The sequence below is a fragment of the Pleurodeles waltl genome, chromosome 7 (assembly GCF_031143425.1).
Source record: "Pleurodeles waltl isolate 20211129_DDA chromosome 7, aPleWal1.hap1.20221129, whole genome shotgun sequence".
Classification (NCBI taxonomy): Eukaryota; Metazoa; Chordata; class Amphibia; order Caudata; family Salamandridae; genus Pleurodeles; species Pleurodeles waltl.
This window is the reverse complement of record NC_090446.1, coordinates 1,103,688,853-1,103,708,607: the sequence shown is the minus strand read 5'-3', so window position 1 is coordinate 1,103,708,607 and position 19,755 is coordinate 1,103,688,853. Positions and strand designations below refer to the sequence as shown.

At 48.0% G+C, this 19,755-nt stretch overlaps 1 protein-coding gene across 2 annotated transcripts in view; it reads left to right on the top strand.

The window, feature by feature from the left end:
- SPAG9 (sperm associated antigen 9) overlaps positions 1-19,755 on the top strand; it is a 1,094,694-nt gene that overhangs the window by 173,432 nt on the left and 901,507 nt on the right. For both annotated transcript variants that reach the window (XM_069200034.1, XM_069200033.1), the window contains exon 8: positions 5,521-5,642. In XM_069200034.1, coding sequence (XP_069056135.1) covers positions 5,521-5,642 — 122 coding nt within the window. The remainder of the gene's footprint in view (positions 1-5,520; positions 5,643-19,755) is intronic.

The following is a 19,755-nucleotide window of genomic DNA, read 5'->3' as shown; positions in this document are numbered from 1 at the left end:
CTGTCTCGCCGATATCCAGAGTGTACTCCTTCCTCATCTCAGTATCTTCTGGAACCCCGTAAGATCATTGGAGTGGCTCAGTCTTTCCTGGAAGAAGTACAACTGGAATACGCCAACCTATCGGACCACGACATTGAAGAACTAAGACCATTAATACATAAGAAACAAGGATATTTTTATTATCAAAACCTGATATTCCTCCCCACTAACAAGGTGCAAGAAAAGGCATTACAAATGTGCCATGATTCACCTGTAGCTGGTCATAGAGGCATCAAGGCCACACAAGAACTTCTTTCACGATTTTTCTGGTGGCCTACCTGGAAGCTGGATGTGGAAAGATACGTTCAGGCCTGTCCCATATGTGCCCAAATCAAGATACCCCATACCAGACCGGCAGGATTACTACAGCCTTTGCCTGTTCCACCGGCCCCATGGCATACCATCTCTACTGATTTTATGTGTTCACTCCCACCATCAGCAGGAAACCGGGGTCATCATGGTCACGGTGGATTCTTTCACGAAGATGGCTCATTTCACTGCCCTGAAAAGGCTACCCACTTCTCAAGAACTAAGTCAAATATTCATTGATCATATCTTCCGTCTCCATGGACTTCCACATACCATAATATCTGATAGAGGACCTCAGTACATTTCCCGATTTTGGAGGCATTTTTGTAAAACACTAAATATTAATAGAGCCCTGTCTTCAGGATTCCATCCTCAGACCAACGGCCAGACCGAGCGTCTGAACCAAGGACTAGAGCAATATCTTCGATGCTTTTGCAGTTCTACCCAAAGTAACTGGAACACTTACCTCTCTATAGCAGAATTTTCCTACAATAACTCAGTCCATAGTGCCTCCAAGGTCACTCCCTTTTTCTGTTCATATGGTTTTCATCCTACCTCTTTTCCTACTTCTCCACAATCCAACTCTCCTCTACCCGCTATTACCTATTTCTCCAAACGCCTTCTCCAAATCCATAGACTAATTCGATCTAATTTGTTACATACCAAGAGATATATGAAGAAGGCTGCTGACAAGAGACGTGCTACCAATCCAGACTATCATCCGCAGGATAAAGTCTGGCTCTCCTCCAAATTCTTACCCTCACGTCTTTCTCAAAATAAGTTCACACCTTGTTACTATGGGCCTTTCCGTATTCTTCAGTTGGTCAATCCTGTCACTGTCCGTCTTCACTTACCTCATACATGGAAGATTCATCCGGTCTTTCATGTTTCTCAGCTTAAACCTTATGTGCCTGACCCTTACTCACGTCAGTTTCCTTGTCCACCTCCTGTACTCGTGGATGATGTTCCTGAATATGAAGTACAGGAAATTTGTGACTCTCGTCTTTTTCACAAACGCCTTCAGTATCTGATTCATTGGAAGGGTTATCCTCTCAGTGAATGCTCTTGGGAAGATGCATCTTCTGTTCACGCTCCTCGCCTGATTCAACGCTTTCACCGTTTATTTCCTCTCAAACCTGGCCCTTCGGGAGGGGGACCTACTGTCGCGCCGCGTGGTGCGGCGCGAGCCGAATGTTCGGCACAAGCCGGGCGTTCGGCTGGGGCCGCACAGCGCGTTTCTAAAACGCGGCGCGCCCCCAGCCTTTCATGCACTTTTCGAGGCCCCAGGCATTGCATGGGGCCTCGCTCTATCGTTTTCCACCGCCTTGCTGGGGTCTCCTGACCCCCCTTACCTGTTCTTCTTTCTTCCTTCTTGTCCTCTTTCTTTTCTTCTTTCTGGGATCTTTTTGTTGTACTTTTTTTATGTCTTCTTCCCTTCCCAGGTTACCTTTCTCTTCCCAGCATTCATTGTTCCCTATTCTCTATGGTTTCTATTCTGTTTTGTTCTATGTACCTCTCCCTGTCTAATATGGTGTCCTTTTACTTCCTGTGGGTCACTTCCTGTCTTTTGGTATATAAGGGCTGTGTTTTCTTCATTTCCTTGCGCTGCAACACTTTCTGCTCAGTTAGTGTCTTCGCTCCTGATTTCCTCCCCTTTTGGTTCTGGATTTCAGCATTCTGTGTTTCCTGACCTTTGCTCCTTTTGGATTCCTGTTTGTTTGTTCTTGTTTTTTCCAGGAATCTTCCTGTTTGGAGGTTTTTCCCCTTTTCCTAAGGTTTTTTTCCCTCTGGCGCTATTTTCTGAAGGGCACGGTCTGTTCTTGGTGTCTCCATTGCCTACAGCACCGTGGCTACCAGAAAGAGTCGCCCCTTTTTGGGCCAAAGTCGAACATTGAAGATCCACGCCACCAGATCTGCAAATTCCAGGCGCAAGCAGCACGTGAGTCGTGACACTCACTGCCCTGTGAGGGTGAGAGAGCTGCAAAGAGACTGTAAGCACCACACTGCAGGAGTCCACGCTGTCAGGGTCGTTATTGGGCATGAGACCTATCCCGCTGCTGAACTGCCACTGATTATCCTACACAGGTTCCCTCCCTCTCACTTAGTAGCTGCCCAATCTGCTGACGCTGCACCGTCATCAAATAGCCCCTAGTGGGGATTGTCCCTCCCTGGCCAGCCCAAATTGTAGGGCACAACTCACCCCTACACCATGTAGACTTAACTGTTTTTATTGTTACAAATATATGTTAATGTGTTTGCTGATAATGTTATATTTCATGAGTGACAGCAGCTGCACCCTCGGGCCCAGCTTGACACCCTGTTTATGACAAATTGGATTGCTATGTTTGAATTTGTGCATAATGCTATTGTCATATCATGCCTAAAAATAAAATACATTTAAACAAAAATAGTGTGTCCAAGCCATAGGACAGACAACGGCTCTCCTTCAGTAAGCGCTGTTTCCGGAGCTTGAGCATCGGCACTAAGTCTTTTATGGGCATAACTTACAGAGGCACACATTATGTAGAAAATGTATACAGAGCTGTCCTATAACGTTACCCCCGCCACTTGCCTTCATGTCTGTTTGGGGCCGGGACCAACAATAGCACCGGAGTTGGTGACCAAGCAGGGAGAGACCTCACGTACTCTATCGGGATAAAGTTGTCGCCACAGGAGGCTCCAAGAGTAGCGCCCTAAGGAGCCAGGGCCCTTAGGTTAGAAAAGTGCAGACTTTCACCGGGGGGTCTCCCTGACTAGCTCAGGGGGCTTCCTGCAGCGGGGCACGCCATGGGTATCCCTGATAATAGACCTCAATTGGGGGCAGGAGGACCTGAATGCATTCAGCGCCCAGGCCTTGGACTGTGATATGGTAGTTTTTTGGAGGATGGTACCTTGAGGATGGCGTTCGACTGTCTGATATTCGTAGTTGTGGAAAAACTTCTGGTGATGAGGAGGTTTTGTCGCTGAGATATGCTTGCCTGGAGGGGTGTTCGATTGGTGCAGGGGAGCAAGAGTTACAGTGAGAGGGCATTGGGCAGTGGACTATGTTCATGGCTCCCCTTCACCCCTTTTTAATATTCCCAACTGGGTCTGTGTCGACAGGGAATGATCAGGCTGCCAAGGGCCCCCAGTGCAGTACCACTGTGCAGTAGACCACTCCACAGGGCCCTGCTACAAAATCTACCGGCCTGCTGGGTGCAAGGGCACTGGCACTGAAGGTAGAGCCAGCCTGCAGAGTACCATTGCTGAACACTCTATCGCAGATCTGCATTTGGAGGTGACTGTACTAAAGGGACAGATGGTGCTATGACAGAGATTCTAAAGAAAAGGGCAGATGTGGAGTGCCACTCTAGGAGAAACAATCTCTGACTCTTCTTTGAGGAATGATTAAAAAGAAAGCCTAACTTAATGGACCTCTGGCCCCTGTTCGCAGTTGATAGGGCACATATGCCGTTGGTGGTGAGGCCTCTGCTGGAGGCGCCTCTGAGGACGACTATCACCAGAGTCTTTAACTGCTGGGACTGAGTCGTCACCCTGCGAGCTGCCCTAGAGGCGGGTTAGATCTCAAAAGAGCTCTTATGTACTTCATAGACTGAACTAAGTATTTTAGGAAAACAAAGCAACTTTTTGTTGCTTTCCAACAACCACATACAGGCAATCCTATATCAAAACAAGGTTTAGCAAGATGGATTGTTAGATGTATACAAACGTGTTATATCAAAGCAAAGAGACAACTTTTAATCACTCCTAGAGCACATTCTACAAGAAAGAAAGGTGCAACAATGGCTTTTTTAGGAAACATACCATTGGTTGATATATGCAAAGCAGCTACATGGTCAACCCCTCATACTGTGTTGATGTGTTCACAGTAACAAGCCACTGCAGGCCAAGCTGTCTTAAGGACTTTATTCCAAACAACTTCAACTCCTACAGGCCAGCCACCGATTTTTGGGAGGACTAACTGCTTTGTAGTCTATGCATAGCTTGTTTATCTGCAGCTACACATGCCATCAAAAGGAATGTCATTTAACCAGTGTAAATCTGTTCGTGGCATGTAGTGCTGCAGATTCACATGCACCCTCCCTCCTCCCCGGAAGCCTGTAATCATTTAAGTTTCTAACATTTGTACATATGTATATACATTTACATTTGCATGGACAGCTCTTTATATTTCTATACTCTATCACTCCTTCCTTCACCCTCTGCGGGAAAATAATCTAACAATGGAGTCGATGCCCACGCGCAATGGAGCCTAGAGGAGGAGTCACTCTGAAAAGACTTCTTCGAAGAAAAACACTTTGTAACACTCCAAGCCTAACCTAGAATAATTAGTTTCACAAGTAGTTAAGGGATGACAAAAGAAGATCAAATGTTCTCAAAAGTCATACTTCTGTTCCGTGGTAGCACAGAACCAATTGTCGTATCCGATGCACCTTTGTCATTAATGAATGAAAACAGAATTTCTATGGCTTCAAACTGGTGTTGATAAACCTTCCTTAATTGTTTAAAGGCATTATTTGAAACCTCACCTGTTTTTTGTTACTTTCATTATTTTATGCGATAGCTATAAAGTGTGCTGTCTTTTTTTGTTTATTCAGTCTTCCTTGATTTTGATGTTGTTGTTGTTGTTGTTGTTGTTGTTGTTGTTGTTGTTGATCCTGTAGAGTGTCTGGGTCTTTCTTGGTGGCCCTTTTATGGTTGCAGTTACCAAACTGCATCACAACTGATTGTGTATAGTAAGGAAAGATAAATTATTTAAATTGGCCCATCTTTCTTAGATTTCAGAATATTTATAGGTGTAGAGAAAAATAAAGTGCTATGTTAAACCTGTGTTGCTCCTCTATGTACCATTTCATTTTGGTGCATGCTGCAGCATATCCTGCAGACAATGATGCTTATTTTAATTTAATGCTTGGGTAAGTATGTTTAGGCACTGTTGTCTAATAAGCAGATTTTGATGACTTAATTTGTGTTAACTAATATGATGGTTGTACAGGGAAGTTCTATGGAGATTTTGATTTAAGGAGTGCTCCATGAAGAGGGAGGGTAGCTAGGGTGAGAGCAAGCATTATATGATTATTTGTTACTATAACTGATAACGCTTTTGAGTGTGGTGGTACCTGTAGTATATTATCATGAGTCCTCATAATCCTTGTAATTATTTGTTAATAGCACTCCTACCAAAGGCATAGAAAACCAAGCTTTCAATCGTAACACTGAATCACTATTTGAAGAACTGTCTTCCGCGGGGAACGACTTAATTGGAGACGTCGATGAAGGAGCTGACTTGCTGGGTAAGCAGAGTTGTAACTGCTGCCTTCTAATGCCAGAGTTCTGCATCATTATGATTTCTAAATGTATAACGCTGCTGTATATCCCTCCTTGTGATTGGAATCTTGTTTTTAAGCGGTTAAAGTGATATGCAGCCAAATTGAGAATTACATTTTTCATACTGCCATCCAATAACTTATACATCTGTGCACTTGCCACAGTTAAGTTTCTGGTACTGGAGTTCATTGGATATCAATAGGCATTGTGTATATCAGTCGCATGAAGCATAGATCTTCTTGATTTCTCACCTCCCAACTAAAATGCTACCTTTCTTTTCATGGAGTATTTTGCGTGTTTCGCTTCTACAGCTATAACAGTCTTCTGCTGAAATATTGGTGTTAAATCTTGACTATGGTGAGACCCATGCCTTTTCATCTTCACTGCTAAATGCATCCTTATGAATATCAGGGCATCACATATGTCAAGATAAACATTATCCAGTCGGCATGTGAACTTTATTTCCAACATATAGACTGACGTCATGACTACCAAGGGAACACTTATAAATGGGAACATAGTTACATCTCACTCTTTCTAATGCCAGTACAATATCTCTGATGCAGAGACTTCAGTCTTATGTTCTGGCATGGTAGGAGAAAATCTCAATGCTAAGTTACATGATTTGCAGATGTAGAAGTGTTGATACAGGAATGCCGCTGTGTGATATATGGGTGTCTGCCTCTTCCTTGAGTGCCCTCATGTGTATCTGGTATTCTCACTTTTTTGCCCCTGGTGTCACTCTTTTCTGGCAGGTGAGGAGAGGCCTGTCGTTCACAATGTGATGCCCAGGACCTGTCCTGTAACTTGCAAATGGGTCCCCGAGCGCACCCCGAGAGTGGACTGTGGAATACTGCCTCTGTCTTTGCTTTTGCACGTAAGGTGATGGTGGCAGCATACTATGTTTTGTGATCTATAGTTCATTAGACTGTTTTATTTTTATTAATCTATTTTTTGATGGTTACTTGAAAGCCCTCATTCCTCATCTGTAGATTATTCCCATCTGCCAAACTGGATCTGGAGTTTTTTGTGAAGCTACATATTCGCACCACCACTGCGCACTGACGTCCGTTCCTTACTTTCTACTCCCTTTTTTTGTTGATTTGGAGTCTTGCTCAAAACTATTGTTTTTTTCTGAGGACCCCAAAGCTATCCCAAAAGTGAGCGAGGGAAGATGTTTCCCCTGGAAACAACAGGTCTCAAGCTATGCTTTGACTTTAGGAAGGAGATGTATAACGTATCTATGTGCTTTGGCTCCAATAATGAGTTGAGCAATAAGTGCGCCCAATGTCAGGAAGCGCAAAATGAACACTAGTAAATAAATACATGGTGTCCAAAACAGAGGTCCCTCTCCTCCTACAAGTCTGTCGCTCTTGTTCATGAGGTCGTACAAACAAGAAATCCTGCTCTACTTCTAGTAAGTTGAAGTAGAAAACTAACTAGGAGAGGAAGAAAGCCAAACAGACTCAACCCCATCGGACTCGAATACATCCTGCTGTGCAAAGGTCTGGCAAGAAGTTGCAAGGGCAACACTGAAGGTGTTGATTGATTTCTGCCTCCGAGCCAGTCCTGCATTTGGTCCCGGCGCATACTGAATTTTTCAGGCCGTCATTAACCCTGTAGCAAGTGATGGCCTTCAAGGAAGACACACTGTCAATTTTCCAGAACCAGACAGCTCCCTCTGTTGCTCTTCTGGCCCCATGAAGCTGCAGGGTTCTGTGGCTGATTTTCTACCAATGGGCCCGCTACAGACTGTCCCCTCTGGTACCCTACCAAAGCCAGTCCAGAGTTCTACCCTGGCCCCAAGGTTCCTGTCAGTTTCTTCTGTTTCTGTGCTGGTTCTAACCCTGGTACTGGATCCAATCATAGTGGCGGACTCTGACCTCAAACAGATATCAACCCAAGCTAGGCCTATTTTGTGGTATGAAAAATGTAAAGTGCAACCAGTGATTATACAACTAAACTTTCTGCCTCCAATTCTTCCTCAATGCCAGCACTGCAAGAAGCTAGCAGCCATATTAGGCTCTGACTGCGATGCGGTCCCGAGCATACCTAATAGTCCTTGCAAAGGCTGACAGTCTATCCCTCCTCACCCCCACCTCATTTGATCAGACTGATTTGCCAAATGCCAGCGGGCTAGATACCTTACCAGAGACCAAACTGGACTCTCCACATGGTCTATCAATGGAAAATATGTTTTTTCCTGTAGCAGTTTGAGGAGCAGCAGAAGTGCTAGAATTGCAGTTGGAGCGTATTCATGGTGTTTCAGTAGCCCAGAACTGGCCAAAGGCGGCAGAACGCTGCACTTGGTTAAAGAAAAGCATACACACCATGAGTGAAAGGAGAGCAACCTTTAATATGTTAATCGGTAATCAACATAACACAGTGTGCCATGGACAGTAGAGTACAATGAGCACGCTTTAGTTAATTTTGAAGTGCTGCATACATTTCTCTCTACCACTTAATTGTATTTATTGCAGGATTTATTTTGCAGATGACAAGAATGAACCATGGCTAATACTGGATTTATTTAAACCTAACTTAAAATTGTTTTGAAGTTAATTCCCCGAAGGAAAAGCTGCATCCTTAAATCACAGGTGTCTGTTAAAGAAACACTCACACAGAGTTGTGAATTTCCTTTGGGGGCACAAATGTGGGAAAGCACAGATTTGTTCTCTTCAGTTGTCACACTTGCACACCAAGCCTACTTGTTGCTTAGCATCTGCTGCCAAAAGAAGTTGAGTGATTTGTAACTCACTATAATGCCCCTTGAGAATTCCAGCAGTAAGTGAAATAGTATTCATAATGGATGTTTAAAATTATATATTTTTTACACTACAGATATGAATGGGTTTCCTCCACACGGATTAGTTTGTTCATGGCTAAATAGATGTTCAACACTATTTTAGCATTAGCATACTTCATCAGGCTGTGCACCTTCCAGGGCATTATCTGCACTACCCACCTCTTGCATGGACAAGGATATAGTATTATTTCAAGTGAGCTAGACTTGGTGCACTGTGGAAAGTTCCTTTCAAAGTTGCAACTGATGCTCATTTCATAAGAGGTCCTGCCTATGTAGTCTAGACTGAGTTCGATACAATATAGCATGGCATATACGCTGCTGTAATTGGTCAATTCCTTCCTGACTGTGAGATACCTCCTCTTGGACACCTACGCAGCCAGTGTAAAACTGGTTAATAGTGAAAATTTAGCTAGCTATCATACTGCCAAAACATTGACTCTTTAGCTATTATCAGACTTTTTATCTTTGTAGTGCAAGCCAAGGAACTTTTGGTTTGCAGAGTTAATCTAGTCTAGGGTGCCGGGTCTGGGTCATGTTGTCCCTTTCAATAGAAAACATAATAATGAAGGCAGATTTGTGAATCATCTCACCCAGAATGTACTTAATGATTTCCATACTACTCTAATTGTAGGACTCCACACTACCCATAGTTTTGAGGTCCCTTTTCAGCGTCTTCCCTATGTCTTTAATTATTCTTAGTGGTGAAACATAGCTGTTTTTTTTACTGCATGGTGGAGTATTCACATTCTGAAATGTAGGTATCCACATGAACAAACTGGGATGCTTCTGCAGGTGACCCTACAAATTGACCAGCATTTGTTTATCATATGTTTGGTTATGTAGTACTTTTTAGTGTTTGAAACCCCTTTCTGGATGGTTGTAAGATTTAGCTTTGGTCATGGCCATTGAGTTCTGATGTCCTTGAGCATTCAGTTGAGTCAAGGTGACTAGTTTCAGTGTATTGGTGTATTGTGTGCATGGTATGTGCCAAAACAATGTTCTGCTTACTTTTTCAGTTGCCCCTCCCCAAGTGTTATTGGGGTTGGGCATCAATTTTGACAGAAATAGTTCTACAGAACTGTGTTGCATGTGGGAAGATTGGGGTGTGTTTTGTGTGGTAGTAATGCTGGGCAAAATTTTGGCCCTCATTACAACCCTGGTGGTCGGTGTTAAAGCGGCGGTAATACGGCAATCAGGCTGGCGGAAAAAAAATGGGATTACAACCGTGGCAGAAACCGCCAAGATAGACAGCCACTTTAACACTCCGACCGCCACAGCAGTAGAAACAAACAGCGCGGCGGTCACCGCCAAAAGACAGGCGGGAGACAAAGTACCGCCCACCCTATTACAAGAGGCCTGTCTGCCGTCTTTTCCGTGGCGGAACCAACGCTATCAGAAGCACAGCGGAAACAGTACACAGAAGGGAAAGCACTCACCTCTCGACACCCAACGAGGAACCAGGACGCCATGGAGCCCGAACTTCATGTGTTATCCATGTTGGTTTACATACTCTTCTATGAGGAGTATGAACGGCGGCGGCGACCACGGTGAGCACTGCGCCTACAACACAAGGGAGGGGGGAGGAAACAGAGTGACACACACACGCAACACCCCCACCCTCACCACCACACACAACAGACACAGAAATACATGCAGCAACATTACATATACACCCACCACCCCCTGGAAGAATGCAAGGACAAAAGAAAATGATTGTAACGATTGTAATTATTAAAAATCCATTAGTCAAAACTCCAAATTCAGTATATACAAATATGTATACCAACTACACAAGTCCGGATACTGTACTAATCATTGTCCGTGGACTGCTGGGCCCAAAATGCATGGGCGAGGACCACACATGATACCTGACTCGAAACGGAGAGAACACTGCTGGGGCATCAGATCGAAAATATACAGGCACCTCGGGGGGAGGGAGAGGGGGGCACCTCAGTCTGATGAACGCAGGGGGCTCCATGCCCATTGATGTATCCCGGGGAGTGCAAAGCCACAGTCTCTCAAGTGGATGTCATTCTCCACTGGTTCTGGATGGGGCCTGGTGCCCAGAGTGCTTCATCCTGCCAAGGACAGAGATAGTGGATGTATCTCTCCACTGGTTCTGGAGGGGGCCTGGTGCCCAGAGTGCTTCATCCTTACAAGGACAGAAGTAGTGGATGTATCTCTCCACTGGTTCTGGAGGGGGCATGGTGCCCAGAGTCCTTCATCCTGCCAAGGACAGAGGTAGTGGATGTATCTCTCCACTGGTTCTGGGGGGGCAGGAGGGAGCAGTGGTGGGTGGGGGGCCTGGTGCCTGGTGCCGAGTGCTCCACGTGCAGTGTGGCTGGTACAATACCCTCACCTGGGTGTGCGTGCCACGAGATTTGCGAGGTTCAGGTAGCATGATACACCATGGAGGCAGCGACATAACCCACACTGCTGCGGCTGCGCCTTCCACCTGCAGGTGTAAACAGTGATGGAAGAAATGCCTCATGGAAGCTGCCCAGGGTCCAGGAACTCTCCTCCAGCCTCAGACGACTGACCAGCGGTGGTGCCTGTGTCCGAGGATGCAGTGGGGCCGGTGGCAGTGCTTGCGGCTGTGTCTGTTGCGGCGGTGCATGGGTCGCACCTACAGAGGGACACAGCAGGACGTTTCATGCAGCCTCGGACAGCTGCCCACTGGGGAAGATGCTATGGACTGTCGCTGAGGCTGTAGACGTGCCGGGGGCGGTGCAGGTGACAGTGCAGGTGGCGGGGCAACTAGCGGTGTTCGCCGCCGTACAGGTTGCCGTGGACAAAGTGTGACACTGGTCCGTCAGTCGGTGCCACCATGCCCTCTCCTGACCTGCTCTTCAGCTTTTGGCCCTTCCCCAGCTTCGATGGTGCCGCAGTTGTCTTGCCACTATCCCCTTTGGTTTTTGCTGAGCCCTTGGTGGCTGGTACTTTCGGCTTCTCCCTCCGCGATGTGGGCACCTTTTTCACCTTGGCAGGTGGCGGAATGTCCTTGCCCTTGCTACGTGGCACTCTGGCAGCCCTGATGGTTGGCGGACTCCATGATCCCACAGTTGCTGGCACCACTGTGCCTGGGGATTTGGTGGCTGAGGTGCTGGGCTGGGACCTGGAAAACCTGGCCCTAGGGGAAGGCCGGGTGGGGAGGGGGTAGGTGTAGGCAAGAGGTCAGTGTTAGCCAGGAAGAGTTTCTTAGATACACTGGGACGGGAAGATGGAGGGGGTTTGGGAGTGGTTGTAGGAGGTGTACGTCTGCTGAATTTGGGTGAAGGTCCATGTGCCGGAGGTTGTTGTGAGGTGGATGGCTGTTGGGTGGGTGTGTGCCTGCGTTTGTGTAGTTTGGGCTGAGGGCTCACTGACCCACTGGGAGAGGACACTGGGGATGTGTGAATGGTAGTGGGGGTGGTGAGTGCATGTGAGCGGTGTGTGGTGATGAGTGTGCTGTTGATGGAGGCAGTGACTGAGGATGTAGTGCATGCAGGTGTGAGTGGAGACGAGACTGGGAGGGAGGAGGAGGAGGAGGAGGATGTGGAGGAGGGGGACACAGTGGAGGCTGTGGATGTTGCTGTGTCTACATGGGTATGGTGCTTGTTTGAGTGCCTGTGGGATGTGTGGTGCTTTTGTTTGCCTGAGCCACTCTTGTGTGTTTATGAGTGTGCATGCTGATCTGATGGTGTGATTGGGATAGGCTGAGGTACAGGGGATTGGGTCTGGGTGGAGGAAGTTGGAGGGGGGAGGCTGGACACAGGGACAATTGCTGCCATCAGTGCTGAGGCCAGAGCCTGAAATGCTCTCTGTTGGGCTGCCTGCCCAGAATAAATGCCCTCCAGGTATGCATTTGTTTTTTGCAAATGCCTCTCGACACCCTGGATGGATTCACAATGGTAGATTGCTCAACAGTGAGGGTTCTCAGGAGGTCAATAGCCTCCTCACTGAGGGCAGCAGGGCTGACTGGGGCAGGGCCTGCGGTGCTGGGGGCGAAGGAGATGCCCACCCTCCTGGGTGAGCGGGCACGGGACACACGCTGAGGGGCTGCTGGGAGGCGGGTGCTGGTAGGGTAGTGGCGGCTGTACCTGTTGATGCGGTGGGCACAGAGGTGCCCGCCACCACAAGGGAGCTCCCATCAGAGGAGGAGTTGCTGTCACTGGTGTCTGCTCCTGTCCCCGCCGTGGAGCTCCCCTCTCCCTCCGTCCCACTGGTGGCTTCAGACTCCGTTGCAGCTCCCTCCTGCTCGAGTGCCAATGCTCCTCCGCCTGATGATGCTATTGCACACAAGAACAGGGAGACCACAAAAAGGGGGGGGGGGAAGACAGAAGAAAGACATGTTTAGTGCATGAAACACCACTGCTGTTGGCGGACACAACACACATGGAGCAGCCCTCTGCACTACGCTATGCACAAACAGTTCTTAGACATTTCAGCTGACCATGGGGTATGAGGCCTAAGACCAATTTCTGCACACCTGGAAGTCACGGGAGCCTGACTAGATGTAGATGGCTCTTACCACTGGTGGGGTTGGGGTGCCAGACAGCCAGCCTCATAAGGGACCTTGCCTACAAACTTCGCCCTTGCGTAGGGGAACCCACTGCCCACCTCCCCCACCCAGACACCTCGTAATGCACGCAGAGTCAGCTGAATGAGAGTGTACTCACCCCCTTGTGGCTGCTGTGATGCCCTCAAGCGCCCATCCAACTCCGGATACGCCACCACCAGGATCCGGAACATCAGGGGGGTCATGGTGCGACGGGCACCCCTCCCACGTTGGGAGGCCATCCCCAGGTGGGCCTCTGCCATCTTCTTGCTCCAGCGGCGCAGGTCCTCCCATCTTTTACGGCAGTGGGTGCTCCGTCTGTGGTAGACCCCCAGGGTCTGTCCTGGGCGATGACATGCCAAATAACCTTCTTCTGGTGGGCGCTGACCTAGAGGAATGGTACAGGGGGAAAAGGAAATTACTTGCCCGTCCGGACCGTCCTACTCATTGCCCCCCAGTTCCCACCCTTGCCCTGACGCACATACACTCCCCATCCGCACATGCAGGCCTCAGCCCCCCCGATGTATCTTCCATCCACACCTATCAAAACAGGCATTGCACATGCAGCATGCTCACAGTGTATTCACATGTTTGTCTGGAGGACCGTACAGTTGCGTGTACTGGGGGAGGACCCCATCCACTAGTTTCTCCAACTCCTCCGAAGTGAAGGCAGGGGCCCTTTCCCCAGACACATGAGTCTTCGTCACTTCTAGATTGAGGTCACAGTAGTACTTGAAGTGTAGGTCCTCTCCTGTTGAAGGTCAGGTATCAAGTGAGTGAACAGACAGAAAATGGCGGTCACGTCCACGGCAGTGCGTACCGTCACTGCCAGCGTACATCGTTATTGGCTCCTGGGACCCATAGGGCCCAATGTTAATCAATGCTGAATTGCGCCGTGGTCTTTGACCGCCCACTGCGACGGTTTAGAACTCCAGTGCAGTTACCTCATATTCCCTTGTCCCACCTTACAGATCACACAGCCGCCATTTCAGGAAGCCACATGGGATGGATGTTAACTGCATCACACCTATCTAGGCCGGGAATATAGACAGATACCGGCACATTGCGATTAATTAAGTTTCTGAAAATAAAACATTGAGATACCTCAGTGTTGGATGACTCTGCTGGCTGTTCTCCTCCATAGGGCACGTCCGCTGGGGCAGGTGATGAGGTGGCAGCATCCTCCGGTGTACAGACCCCTGGTGGACCTGTCGACAATGGAAGAGACACACATCCTGGTCACATACAGACTTGATCGTGCAACAATCCAGGAACTGTGTGCCCAGTTGGAGCCGGACCTGATGTCCGCTATCCGCCATCCCACAGGAATCCCCCCTGTAGTGCAGGTCCTGTCTGTACTCCATTTCCTGGCCAGTGGGTCTTTTCAAACAGTGGCCATGGCATCAGGGATGTCCCAGCCAATGTTCTCAAACGTGTTGTCTGGAGTGTTATCTGCCCTGCTGAAACACATGCGTAGCTACATTGTTTTCCCTCAGGTAGAGGATTTCCCCACAGTGAAAGATGACTTCTATGCCCTGGAACATATCCCCAACGTCATTGGTGCCATTGATGGGACTCCTGTAGCATTTGTCCCCCTCCCGCAGAATGAACAGGTGTACAGTAACCGGAAGAGCTACCATTCGATGAATGTGCAGATTGTGTGTTTGGCAGACCAGTACATCACCTTTGACACTGCCACGTATCCTGGATCTGTGTATGACATTTACATTTTGAGGGATAGCAGCATCCCTTATGTGATGGGCCAACTCCAGAGGCACTGTATGTGGCTAATAGGTGAGGTCAAGGTTCCAATACAGTTGACATAGGTGTCTGGGTATGGGGTTGACCCTAAGGGTTAGTGTGTGTCTAACAGTTGTCCCTTGACATTTGCAGGTGACTCTGGTTACCCCAACCTGTCATGGCTACTGACCCGAGTGAGGAATCCCAGGACAAGGGCAGAGGAACGCTACAGTGAGGCACATGGTCGAACTAGGAGGGTGATCGAATGCACCTTCGGCCTCCTGAAGGCCAGATTCCGGTGCCTCCATCTGACAGGTGTATCCCTCTACTACTCACCGAAGAAGGTGTGCCAGATAATTGTGGCCTGCTGTATGCTGCACTACCTTGCTTTGCGATGCCAGGTGCCTTTTCTGCAGGAGGATGGGCCAGATGGTGCTCTTGTGGCAGCTGTGGAGCCTTTGGACAGTGCAGAAGAGGAGGGAGAAGAAGAGGATATTAACAACCAGAAACAACATCATGAGGCAATACTTCCAGTGAGACACGGGTAAGAAGATGCCACTGCTTCCCACATCTCATTCTATTGTTGGAACTAGCATAAGTGTGTCATTTTCATTTAGTGTATGGACCCTGACTTGTCACTTTGCCTTTCCATTTCACAGATTTGGGTCACACTTTGTACCCTCTGCTATGTTTACTGCTGGCATACAGCTGTGTTACATCGGTATGTGAACAAGTAAATTGACATTGCTATATTATATAGTTATTGCAGTTACACATTTGTGAAAGCACAGACTGACTCCAGATTGTTTTGTGATTGAAGTGTGTTTATTCCTGTGCTAATAAGTGGAGGGGGTTGTAAAATGGGCTGGGGTGATGGTGGAGGAATGTCCATGGCAGAGTCCAGTCTATTTATTTCACAGGTGCATTGTCCAAAGGAGCATAGGAAGTGGAGCAATGGCAGTTTAAGGATGGACAGGGTGACATAGTGGGACAGAAGGGTGACATTCAAGGGGGGGGGGTCTCATTTTCTGGGGGGGGTCTTGGCAATGTTCTCTGCCTTGTTCCTGGATCTCAGGGACAGTTTGCGGGGTGGTTCACCATCTGCGGGGGGTGGGATGCTGGTGTCCTGTTGTTCCTGTGGTGGTGCCTCCTGTCCACTAGCGCTGGCGGAGGTGGAGGGCTGTTCATCGTCCAGGCTAGTGTCAGGGGCCCCTTGTTGTGCCACTGTGTCGCTCCTGGTGTTGGCGAGGTCTGCCAGGACCCCTGCAGTGGTGACCAGGGTGGTGTTAATGGACTTCAAGTCCTCCCTGATCCCAAGGTAATGTTCCTCCTGCAGCCGCTGGGTCTCCTGAAACTTGGCCAGTACCGTTGCCATCGTCTCCTGGGAATGATGGTAAGCTCCCATGATGCTGGAGAGTGCCTTGTGGAGCGTGGGTTCCCTGGGCCTGTCCTCCCCCTGTTGCACAGCAGTCCTCCCAGTTTCCCTGCTATCCTGTGCCTCTGTCCCCTGAACCATGTGCCCACTGCCCACAGGTCCCTGATTTTCTTGGGTTGGTGGGTTTGCCTGGGTTCCCTGTAGTGGTGGACACACTGCTGACTGACGTGTCCTGGGGACAGAGAGACTAGCCTGCTGGGTGGGTGCTGTGCTGGTGTTTCCTGAGGGGGGAGGCTCTCTGGTGGCTTGTGACAGTGTCAGGGGAACCGACTGTCCCGAGGTCCCAGATGGGCCAGGCTGGTCATCTTGATACAGTTGTGCAGAGCTGCTGTCATCACTGTGGGCCTCTTCTGTGGGGGGACTGGATATGTCTGGCACCTCCTGTCCGGTGACGTTGGGTAGGGGTCCTGTTGCGGTGTAAATGCATAATTATTGTATATGTGTATGCCATCGTGTGCAATGGGTGGTTGACCCTGTACTCCAGTTCTTGCATTATTGGTTTGATCCTTGTGTGATTGGGGCATGAGTGAGTCTCTGTAGTGGACATGCTTGGGTGATGGGTGTCCATGCATTGGTGTCACATGCAGGGCTTGGTTTTGGGATGTGTGGGTTGTGTTGGTGGGGTATCTGTGGGTTGGTGGGGTGATGGGTGTGAGAGTGAGGGTAAGGGTGGGAGTATGTGATGGCATGCAGGTAGGGTGTTGGGATATAGTAGTAAAGATTTGCCTTACCAGAGTCCAGTCCTCCTGCTACTCAAGGCCCTCAGGATGCAGTATTGCCAAGACTTGCTCCTCCTATGTTGTTGTGGGGGAGGAGGTGGGAGTCCACCGCCAGTTCTCTGTACAGCAGTCTGGTGTCTGGAGACCATGGAACGCACCTTCCCCTGTAGATCGTTCCACCTCTTTCTGATGTCATCCCTAGTTCTTGGATGCTGTCCCACTGCGTTGACCCTGTCGACGATTCTGCGCCATAGCTCCATCTTCCTTGCAATGGAGGTCTGCTGCACCTGTGATCCGAATAGCTGTGGCTCTACCCGGACGATTTCCTCCACCATGACCCTGAGCTCCTCTTTAGAGAACCTGGGGTGTCGTTGAGGTGCCATGATGTGTTGTGGGTGATGTGTGAGGTGGTGTCTGTTGTGATGTGTGTGTTGTTTGAGGTGCGTGGATGTTGTGTTAGTGATGGTGTTGTGTGTCTGTGGATGCTGGTGCTGTTTTTGGTAGTGTAACTCTCTGCTGTGGTTTCAAAATTCTGGTAGTAAGGGTTTGTGGTGATTTGGGTGTGTGCTTTATATTGGATTGGGTGTGTGAGTGTGGTGTGTGTATGTGTATCAGGGGTGTGTATTTTGAATTGTCCAATGTGGTTGTGTTTTGTATATGTGTGTGTATTTTGAGCGTGGCGGTGTGTACCGCCAATGGATTACTGCGGTTGAAAGACCGCTGCGTTGATTCGTGGGTCGTGATAGTGTGGGCGTATTCCTGTTGGCCTGATGGTGTCGGTTTTGTTCTCACCAGTTTATCACTGGCCTTTGGTGTGGTGGACTTGTGTGGGTGTCTGTATTGTGGTCGATTCTGGGCTGTGGGTCTTAATACCTGTAGCGGAATTCCGGGGCTGCAGCGTTATGTTGGCGGTCTTCTGCACGGCAGTAAGCGGGATTTACCACCAGGGTTGTAATGAGGGTCATTATATCTTTGATACTGTGTAATGTGATCGATGATAGGTTGACTTTGGGAGGGAAAGGGTGTGAGTAATGTGTGTGCTGATGAGTAGCTAGGTGATCAAGCATCCCGACATTATTATTTGTAAGTTTTTGTCTTATATTGCGCAGCTTTGAATTAAAATCCAGTACTCAGTATGGTGGCCACAGAATGCTTCGCTCAGACTTAACAGCTCTCCGTAGTTACATTTAACATTCCTCTGAACTTTCTGTTTTCTCACATTCAGCCAAACTATTTATATATTGTTATACCGAGGATGATACAAACTGGTGTAAATGGAATAGGATAGTGATTAATATCAATATCTGTCAATGCAGGTGGAACCACAAGATCACTCCCTCCAGAGGGCAGTCCCCCACCACTCAGCAAGCATCCTGTTAGCCATGCTAGCCTCTTTAAATAAGAGCTGGCGATAAATCAAGCTTACTCTCCTTCTCTGTTTTAATGTTGAAATATTAATTATGCCTTTCACCATCTTTGCCTCACAAAGCGTAGCACACTTACCGGCAATGCCAGTGTTAAGGTACTGCTTTGAACACAGCTAAGAGGCAGCACAGAAGAGGTGTTTTTTTTTATCTGGAGCCATAAGAGAGGCACAGCCAAGCCTTCAGTGTCTGCCCTCCCCATTCCCATCACCCCCCACTTCAAAAAGCTGGTACTAGAGCAGAGGAAATGGAAGGAGAGCTTGAGAACACTGCATGGTTGAGCATTGCATGGGAACAGGCTTGTCCTTGGCTGCAGATCTGCCCTGCCACATATAGTGCCACAGTACACAGCACATTGTCTCCACTAAATCCTTTTTCTCTGTTTTTGGCCTTCAGGCTGAGTCACTGCTGTCTTGAATGGCCCTCTGCGATATGCTGTGCCGGTGGGATAAACAGAGACTTACTAGACAGAGGTCTGATCAAGCTGTCGATCTATTCATCTCTCATCCTGCACCAGTGTCATTGCCAAAACCTTAAATTTAATTAACAAGCAGGATTATTCTTTGAGAGTGAGGTTTAATTCATATGAATTACATGGGCGCTCCATGTCACATACTCCATGTCACAAACACTGCTTGTTCTTGATATAGCTTTCTGGCCTTTGGAATTCCTTGGGTGACAAAGCTTTTCTATGCTACCCAGCCCATAACACCCATGACAATGCTGGTCTAGATAGATTTCCGGTCTTAATAAACACTGAGTATAGTAGCACACTCTTCCCCATTTAACTGCTGTGCACAACTATAGCAATTCTGATAAGATAGTGAACCATATATTAAGTAGTCAGATGACCATTGACTGCTAAGATATCTGACTCACTTAAGCATTTGTTGTGGAGGGAAGTTAGGAGAGTAGCACACAGTGACCACGACGAAAAATAGCCTCTGTGTGGTCACTGTGTAATTATTCATTCTCCAACACAAATTCTTTTATATATGCACTTGCTTGAATTATTCCTTAAAGTCAGAACGTAAAAACAACATTGTATATTTAGTAGCTGACCCACCTCATTTGAAAGAACTCAAACTTGACCCAGTGAGATGGAAGCCTAAGCGCTCTCACTCCCACTTGAGGCCATCCTAGCTCAGATTTCTACCGCAGATCGTTTGTGAGGGAGTCTCCTGACCTTGCTGTGCTCTGACATTTCAGTGAACCTTAAATTTGTTACTTTCTTGATCTGCCCTGTATTTGAACCAGCCCTATCATTAGCCCATAAGTACTGGGAGTTATTTTTAGGGAAATTGTATTATATTTCTGGGCCAAGGAGATGTTTTTCTTGACAGCCAGATGTCACCAGCTGTAACCATGGCTGACAAAGACAAGTAATCTCTTTTAAAGGCTTTTTCATCATGTGGTCC